Source organism: Triticum aestivum, chromosome 2A (assembly GCF_018294505.1).
Source record: "Triticum aestivum cultivar Chinese Spring chromosome 2A, IWGSC CS RefSeq v2.1, whole genome shotgun sequence".
Taxonomy (NCBI): Eukaryota; Viridiplantae; Streptophyta; class Magnoliopsida; order Poales; family Poaceae; genus Triticum; species Triticum aestivum.
In genome coordinates, this window is record NC_057797.1 from 8,183,040 (window position 1) to 8,192,436 (window position 9,397).

The 9,397-nt window shown below is 49.3% G+C and overlaps 1 protein-coding gene across 1 annotated transcript; it reads left to right on the forward strand.

Moving 5' to 3' along the window:
- The first annotated feature begins 2,488 nt into the window (after window positions 1-2,488).
- LOC123184208 (cytochrome P450 84A1-like) lies at window positions 2,489-4,421 on the forward strand. Its single transcript, XM_044596366.1, has 2 exons — window positions 2,489-3,452; window positions 3,630-4,421. The coding sequence occupies exons 1-2, from the start codon at window positions 2,541-2,543 to the stop codon at window positions 4,257-4,259; spliced, it is 1,542 nt and encodes a 513-aa protein (XP_044452301.1). The 5' UTR covers window positions 2,489-2,540; the 3' UTR covers window positions 4,260-4,421.
- The last annotated feature ends 4,976 nt before the right edge of the window (window positions 4,422-9,397 follow it).

Below are 9,397 nucleotides of genomic sequence, written 5' to 3' on the forward strand. Positions count from 1 at the left end.
TACCAAATAATCTCAAAGATTGGGCCGCGAGCTTGTCGGCAATCCAGGACGCGGACATCAGACAAGAATTCTTTCGCATCCAGTCGGAGTTTGCGGACATCATCCATCAAGATGTCCTTCATACCTCGGGGCAGTTCTTCCTCAGATATCAACCGTCCAACATTGAGATAGACGGAATGCTACGAATGCAGGCTGACAACGACCGTGATTTCATGCGCCATTAGTAGGCAAAACTGGTGCACCATTAGTAGGCCTTTTCCTAGTAGTGTCTTGAAGGCGTCGTCGCGGCTCTCATTGCCAGTCGTGTTGCTCCAGGGGAAACTCTGATCCTCAGATCGGGCGGCGGCGGCGCTCCGGTGTCGTAACCTTTCTGAAGGCGCCGTCTTGGAGACCACGGTTCGTCGTACGCTGCTTCATCTCTTTGCGGTGGCATGTTCACGGGGAAGTCCTCGATTACTCTTGTAGTGATAGGGGTGATGTTGCTGCGCTCAGCGCCTATGTATCATATCTTGGGTGTGTGCATGTGTTGTGATGGCGTGTGTTTGTACCGGTTTGTTATGGATCATTGCTTTATATATAAAGCGGAGCGAAAGCCTTTTTGGGTAATTGATTTGCCTGCCAATCTCCGTGTTATACGTGGACTCGTCCACTTTTGGATCAAACAAAACTCGCTTGTACGCAGCTCACACACATCAATCTCCAGCGAACCAGCGACAGTGCCCCCTGGCCCTTCCCTGCGCTTCTGCGCGGCAGCGCACCATGGGCCTTGCAGCCGTCCTCCGTGCGCCCTCAGATGGGCCTCCTGCCATGGGCCACTAGACGCCGTGGACCACAGCACTTACGCGCGCCGCCGCCTGACGCTCACGTCAACCGCCACACGTCTCTGCAGCTGCAACGCACATGCCTTCCGCTGTCCGACGCCAGCTGCAACTCGCGGATTCCGCTGTTCTCGTCGTTGATTGCATCTGCGGATGAACTCGCCTAAACATCCGATCAGTTTTCCTACTGATCTGTCATCGCTTCACCCACACCGATGTCTTCAATCATAACCTCAAGATCACCTGTGGCCTCCAAATAAACCTAGTGTATGATACCACTTGTTAAAATAAATCCGAGGCATACCGTCGATCATTCAAGAATCAAGCAATCACACAAGCACGACACAGAGATTTGTTAACGAGGTTCACCGATATGGCTACATCCCCGGGGCCTGACCATGGGCGCTTCTTCCCATGACACCGCTACAATACCGCACCGGTTACCCTGGACGCCGGCACATGCCGTCGGCTTCCCTCGCGTTCCGGTGCTATTATGTTGGCATAGGTTACGCCGTGTGTCTACCCCCACTATATATGAGAGGCCTAGAACACAAATATCCTATTAGGACACGACTTCATATCCTATCTAAACACAATATAGTAGTACAAGTCCAACTGTAACCTACCTTGTACACTATATTCGACACAACTCCAACATCCTCATTCCCAGAGTAAACCTGGTTAAGTTCCGTAATCATCACCTCATGTTCTGCTTTCATTATTTTGTATCTGTTTGAACAATGTGTAATTTCTACGTACCATAAGTCATCTTGGAATGGACGGAGTTGTTCGTGACTACATGATATTAGCTATGTTTGTTTGTTACTCCCACCTATATAAGTCTTACTCTGTTGCATCTATCTCTAGTCTCGGCAGTTTTACTAATTGTTAACTACCAAGTTTCTTCGGAGCATACCAGTCCATTTCAAAGCACCACAAATCGAGTGTATTGCATTTGCTCAAATATTTATCAAGTAGTTATATATACATTGTATAATTTATTTCCTGAATAACGATGATTTATTAGAAATTGAGATGATTTTCCTTTTGATAAATGTTGTTTCCATTTCCACTTTATCTAACTAATTGGAGGTTTTATGCATCGGTTTTTAGGTTTGGGTAAATTATTCTTCACATGCACAACCTGCCATAAATGAATTGATGGTGCGCTCCTCTTGCTTGTTGCTAGGTATGTCTAATTCTGGAGTTAACAAATCAGCTTGATGTGATGATAATGTATGTTTGCTTTTCTTGTGTTCAGGAAAGTGGCTTGGCAACCCCCAAACTCGTACCCCGAGTTTTTAGATTATCAGTTGACTGATCTTAATGAGAGTGCTATCTTAGTTATTAATGTTCTTTCCTGATGTACATGAATGACACTTTCTAGTTTGGCAATGAATAATGTGTTGGTCTCTTGATAAGAGGTGTATGAATGTGGTTTAAAAAATAGCAAAAAATGTTTGATTAGTGCTATTGTTTGCAGCTATATGTAAAGTTGTGATATATCTTTAACCATTGTCGCTTGTCTACACTGTCAGCGCGTTAACAACTACGGAAGCTTGATTAGTGCGCTCAATAATGCCTCAAGAGGAGCCATCAGGTGGCGCCCCAACAACTAGTATATAAGTAAGACTATCCCAAACCCCTAATATGATAGGGCAGCCTCACGGATTAACACCTTATTAAGCTGCTGCTTCTTCGACTCTGAAGGCAGTATTGTCAATGGCGTCCTTTGCAAAGATCGGCATGGAGTGCCTACAAGATCCCCTGATCTGGCTATTTCTTGCAATCGCGTCCGTGGCCTTGGTCATCCAGCCAGTGCCAAGACGGCGGCCCCTCCCTCCAGCTCCAGGCCCGAAGCCGCTGCCGGTCATCGGCAACATGATGATGGCGGACCAGTTGACTCACCGTGGCCTGGCGGCGCTGGCAAAGCAGTACGGCGGGTTGCTGCACCTCCGCATGGGCTGGCTCCGGATCTTCGTGGTGTCGACCCCTGAGTACGCGCGCGAGGTGCTCCACGCGCAGGACAACGATGACTTCTGGGACCGCCCTGCCTCCATCGCCATCCTCTACCTCACCTACGGCTGCTCCGACATGGCGTTCGCGCACGACGCGCGCTACTGGCGGCAGATGCGCAAGCTGTGCGTCACGAAGCTCTTCAGCCGCCGGCGCGCCGAGACCTGGCTGGCCGTGCACGACGGGTATGGGGAGCTCGTCCGGGACATCGGCAGGTCCAGCGGGGAGGTCGTGAACCTCGGCGAGGTCATCTTCAAGCACACCGTGAGGGTCATCTGCCGGGCCGCCTTCAGCGTCCGCGACGTCCAAGGACTGGAGGAGCTCATCCCCATGTTGAGGGAGTTCTCCAAGCTCTTGGAAGCGTTCCACATCGGTGACTTGTTCCCTTGGCTTAGCTGGATGGGCCGGCGGGGCTTCGACAGCCGCCTCGGCGCTGTGCGCGGCGTTCTCGGCAAGTTTGCAGACAAGATCATTGACGATCACATGAGGAGGGGCAAGAATCCCACCGAAGCCGACGCTGACATGGTAGACGACCTACTCGCGTTCCTCGGTGATGCCGGCCAAGCCAGCGCCAAGGACCTGCGCCTCACCCGCGACAACGTCAAGGCCTTGATCATGGTAAGTACGGTAACAGCAGTACTATACGATACGACACACACTTGCCCCAAGAATCCAATGTTATTACAAATTTTAATCTTGCCGTGTGTATAGTAGTTGTAAAACTTCTTTTGAATTTACTAATTTTAAGTCAATGAAGTTGCACTTGATTACAAAATATGTGGACGTTGAATGCAGGACATGTTGTTTGGCGGGCCGGATAATGTCGGCTTCACCATTGAGTGGGCAATGGCAGAGATGATTCATTGCCCTAACATCCTTCTGCAGCTGCATCGGGAGCTCGCAAACATTGTGGGGTTTGAGCGGATGGTCTACGAATCAGATCTTGCCAAGCTCCCCTTCCTTAAGTGTGTCGTCAAGGAGACGCTTCGGATGCACCCGCCGATCCCGGTTATCCTCCGCGGGACCACCAAAGATTGTTTTCTTGGTGGATACTCGGTGCCCAGGGGCTCTCGCGTATTCATCAACACGTGGGCAATCAACCGGGACGGTGAGGCATGGAAGGACCCTGACACTTTCCGGCCATCAAGGTTCATGCTCAACGGGGACGCCATCGGGCTAGATCTCAAGGGCGGTTGCTATGAGTTCTTGTCATTTGGTTCTGGAACACGCTCATGCCCGGGGCAAGGGCTCGGCCAGCATGCGGTGGAGTTTGCCATAGCTCAGCTCGTGCACGGGTTTAACTGGAAGCTACCCGATGACATGAATCCAATGGAGCTCGACATGAGCGACACGATCGGTTCGACCGTGTCGCGCGCCACACGGCTCTGCGCGGTGCCCACACCCCGCCTTAGATGTCCTTTGTAATACTATATATAACCTGCTGTGCGCATGAAGCAAAACCCAAATGCAGCCTCCAAGTGAGGGCAACCATATGAAACTGTATCTGAAAGCTACTACTGTCACGAGTGCGGGACATGACCTTCCTTCTCTTTTCTATTTTTTTAATGCTCAACTACTTATTACTCAGATGCCTCCTGTTTCTCCTCTTTCTCTCCATCCACCCGGTTGTTGGACGTTGTGGGGTCTCACCCATATGTTGCCGGATCCGGCCTTCTCAACCATGGAGGACGGCGGTGATGTGTACTCCGAGAACATGATCTTTGTAATGGTCCGTATGAACATCGTCAATGAATAAAGTGCAGCGATGTTTTGCTAAAAAAACTAGTACCAACGATTGTATCAACGGTCAAGCAGCATGCGGGGGTGTTTGGGCCCAAAGTCCAGATGCTCTTGTGGTACGCGGGAAGGGGTTTTGGTTAGTGAGGGTGGTGCTTCCTTTCTGTGCCTGTTCATACACCTTCTGTGTCGGCCGGTGCTCTCCGTGGGGCGCGGTGCTTTAGCTTTCAATATTTGCTGCAGAAGGAAACCAGAGCTAGGCACGTCCTTTGTAAAGCATTGTACCTTGTAAGGATGTCGCTTTGGTTTCGGATATACATTGTATATATTATTTTTCTGACTACGTTCGCAGAAACTACATGGGTTGTGAAGGTAGCATGTATTTTTACATAAGAACAAAGTAACAAAAGGCAGCCTACCAAACGCTAACCTACTGCAACATTTTGGCAAAGTTGCCAGCAGCACGATTCCGGGTTGCCACCCTACTCTCACCCATATACATCATTCTAGCAACATCCCAGATATATACATCATCTTGGACTACGAGGACCGACTCCATATTACGTAAGTATCCAAGTTTTAAAGGAGGCCATTTCCACTTAGGGATAATGCTTCTTCCTTGATACCAACATTATCTTTGAATCCTCCGTCTGGTAGTAGATCATGCTCTCCCTCCTCCTTCTCGATGGTGCCGAGGTGGTACCCGTGTATCACACACTTGGTCTTCTCCCACTTGTCAACAGACCCGATGTAGAGCACAAGGATCTTCCTTCGGCCAATCAGTTGGCCATTGGCTTTCAGTGAATGGCTATTCCGGTCTTGTTCCACACTATGTTGACGTTATATTCTGTTTGCATCTTGTGGCGCTTCATCGTTCCAATGTTGTACGCCATAGATGGACGGAAGAAGAATTGCTTCCACACGTCGTATATTGTCACACATGCTCAAGCGATTATCAGATGCAGTAACTAACCATCATTTTGTTACACTTCAGTGTTCTTTTCAATTTAACAAATCAAAAGATATGACGTACCAAATATCCAAACCAATCTCATGTCTGCACAAGTATACAGTCCAACAAATATAGCAAGTACGGTTCAGATAATATTCTTGTAGCTAGCTAAGAACGAAGCAATGTTGATGTGTGTCTCACCTGGAAGGTTCTAGGATGGGTGTAGCATATGACTTCCTTGCCGTCAATGGTGAGTATGAAATGATCAATCAGAGTGCGAGACCTCGCACCATTCTCCCTTACTTGGGCCTCTAGGTGTTGCATCAGCTCCTTGTATGTGCGATCAAACCCAAAGCCTGACGGCAACAACTAGTCAACTACCAAAACTTCTAGACTACACATCAGTTACTTCCATTATAAATGCACACAACGTATCAAATCCGTTCTTGGTGTCAAGATAGTGTAACTGGTGGCTCAAATCTGAAATACAAATACTAACCCCAATGAACTTTAGCAAAGTTGATAGACTTAGAACACCTCAATTAACCCCCCCCCCTCCCCCGCCACCCCCGTAGACATGCAAAAACATACACAAAAGTATCTAGATCTATTAAATGAATACTTACGGGGCCGGACACGTTGATGGTTTGTTCCGCCACTGGGCTTGCTTCATCCACTGGTTTGTTGAGGTCAAATTCCTTGGCCATTTTCTTTCGAGCAAGTTAAACAATGAATTAAACAAGAAAATGGATGATCGGCCATCAAGACCTAATGCGAAGGACAGAAATACGGTAGTGAATCCTACTTCGCACGGATGCGGGAGGTGGAGGTCTCCACAAAGTGTTCGCATTGCAAGGGAAGCATCTGGTGCTAGAAGGTCATGCTACTTGTTACATTGCATTTTGAGGCTATTTGGTGGTACCATTAACCGAGGCACCATTGGACCGATTCCTTGTGACGCCATCTCCTTGTCTGGTGGCTTTGCTGCTATCTGGGGGCAAGCCGGCGGTATAATTGGCTATGGGGGCATTTGGGCACCCAGTCGTCGGCCCCAGGTCGCCCCCAAGTGCCGATGTCGGCCAAGTTTTCGGCCCATTTTGGGCAAAAATGGCCCGGTATCGGCAAGAATCGGCCCATATTCCATGTGGTTCGGCGTGAATTCTCAACATACATAATTTTTTTTGTAACATAGTTCATCACAGAAAATCAATAAAAATCAAATAGTTCAACAAAAAGTGCAACATCAAATAGTTCAATACAAATTATATAGTTCAACAAATAAAAACCCATATTTCATCACATGTCGAGCTAGTCGTCGCTCTTGATCTTCCATAGATCCTCCATCGGATGCTGCTGCAGTTCTTGATGCACCTGTGGGTCTCGGATCTCCTGACGCATATTGAGGTAGGCAGTTCAGGTTGCCGGTAGTTGGTGATCAACTTCGGCAAGAGGACCCTGCCTGTAGTATGGTTCAGTGTCAAACACTGGCTCTTCCTGCTCACTTTTAATGATCATATTGTGCAAGATGAGACAGCAAGTCATGATCTCCCATATTTTATCTTTCGACCAGGTCTGAGCAAGGTACCGGGCAATGGCAAATCGAGATTGGAGCACACCAAATGCCCGCTCAATATCCTTCCTGCAAGCCTCATGAACCTTGGTAAAGTGGGACTTCTTGCCTCCTGGAACAACGTTTGAGATAGTCTTCACAAATGTCGACCATCACGGATAGATGCCATTAGCTAGGTAGTACCCCTTGTTGTAGTGCCGCCCATTAACCTCGAAGTTCATGAAGGAGAATGACCTTCAACAAGGTTGGCAAAGACAGGGGAGCACTGCAGGACGTTGATGTCATTGTGAGTTCCTGGCATACCAAAGAAGGAGTGCCAAATCCAGAGGTCATGTGTGGCCACCGCCTCAAGTACCACACTGCAACCGCCTTTGGCGCCTTTGTACATCCCCTTCCAAGCATCCTAGGAAAGCCTCTGGCTGCATTCTGTACTAGGATCCGAGCAGTGTCTTCCGCATTGGGTGTACGCTAGTATTGCCGTCCAAACACCGCCACCACTGCCCTACAGAACTTGTAAAAACACTCAATGGTCGTGGACTTGTCCATGCGCCCATAGTCGTCGAGTGAATCACCGGGAGCTCCATATGCAAGAATCCTCATCGCTGTCGTGCACTTCTAGATTGAGGTGAATCCAAGTTTGCTGGTGCAATCCTTATTGCACTTGAAGTAGTTGTCGAACTCCTAGATGGAATTCACAATCCTGAGAAAAAGCTTTCGGCTCATCTAATAACGGCGCCGAAATACTTTGTCGCCATGCAGCGGAGCGTCACGAAGTAGTCGGAGTAGAGCATGCAGTAGCCTTCCTGACGATGCTGGTTCTTTGCTTCCTGAAGGGCGTCGGTGCTGCCCATCCCCACTCCCTTTCACATGCCGGGGGAAACCCTAGGATATGTTCGGGCAATAGCGTGGTCAACGTCGCATCCCTTTTTGGAGGTGCTGCTTGGTATGCGGAGGTTCGGAGCCTCGGTGCACAGTGGGACGGATCCGGAGGGCGCAGCGATGGCCAGTCATTTGTGCTTTGTCGAGCTGCCTTTGTTGGCATTTATCTCTTTTCTCTTTTTCTTTTGGGCTTGATGTGTTGTTCGCCCTAGCAGCTGTCCTGTGGTCGTTGGATGTTGCTTTATATAATCTAAAGCGGGGGGAACCCTTTTTCGGCAAGATAGGCAATCCGCAATCAGAACGAATATCTGCAGCTCGTTTTGGCAGTATTCACTTCAACGCACTTAAAAAGACAGCACATTGCTAGTTCTCAACTGATCAGTACCATGTGAAAATAGACGATGGCCTAAGTGCAATTCAGGGGAAGAGGGTCGGGGATGGTTCAGAGAAACTTGCCTGTGCAGCACCTTTTAGGTCATTCAGGGAAATTCAGACTTCATTAGAAGGAATTGTGTGCCGCCTCGCCCCTAAAATGGTTATAGTTGAGTGGCCGCGTGTGGTCATGGGTCAGCCGATTGGCTGTGCGCCCGTGAGCCGTCCGGCCGTGGGCGGTGCTGATGTGCGCCGGTATGCAGTGGGCATCGCCCCGGGCGGTCGGCGCCTGCTGTGTCGTGTGTGACGGACAGCCAGGACCGGGCAGCGGCGTTGTGCAGCTACTCCGCAGTACGAGAGCTCGAGGACGACGGAGGGGTACGACGCCATGTCCATCTGCTCCTCTCCCTCATCCACGCGCCCGCTTCCACTCTGTGCCTCCGCAGCCGGGGCAGCCTCATGCCGTTCATCCACCTCCATCACGGGAGACGCCGAACCTCCTGACGATCTCCTTCGCTCTGCTATCTCCCGCCGGTCGCCGGCGGGGGCGGTCAGGCTGGGTTGGAGCGGAGCCAGCTCGGTGAGGATGGGGATCGGAGTGGAGTTGGACAGGACACTGGAGAGGACTGGATAAGGGATGGCTCGAGTGAAAAGCTGAAGACGTTCGCACGCACAACCGAATCTATCATTCTTAAGAAGTTGTTCCCCATTACTCTCTATTCTTTCATCATGCACAATGTTCACATCAGCGATGTGTCACCTTATCTACTATATCAAAATGAACCCCCACCCTATGATTTTACCGAATGATTTTGATAGCTGACATGGCAATCGGCCTCGGATCCAACGACTGTTGGCACGTTTGGGACGAGGAGCTTAAACACGTACGTTCCGGAGTTGTCGATTCTGAATAAATATAATTAGATTCATTATAAGATGAGCTTTCATACTTTATATATATGGTGTTGTAGGAATAAACTAGAAAATATGCCCGTGCATTGCAACGGGAGAAACAAACCCTTACATGCACCATTAGGCTTCCACTCTCTTATT

Bases quoted from the DNA above. Each gene is read 5' to 3' on its own strand.
- LOC123184208 (XM_044596366.1), top strand. From the start codon at position 2,541: ATGGCGTCCTTTGCAAAGATCGGCATGGAGTGCCTACAAGATCCCCTG. The intron at 3,453-3,629 runs GTAAGTACGGTA...CGTTGAATGCAG, and splicing joins ACGTCAAGGCCTTGATCATG to GACATGTTGTTTGGCGGGCC.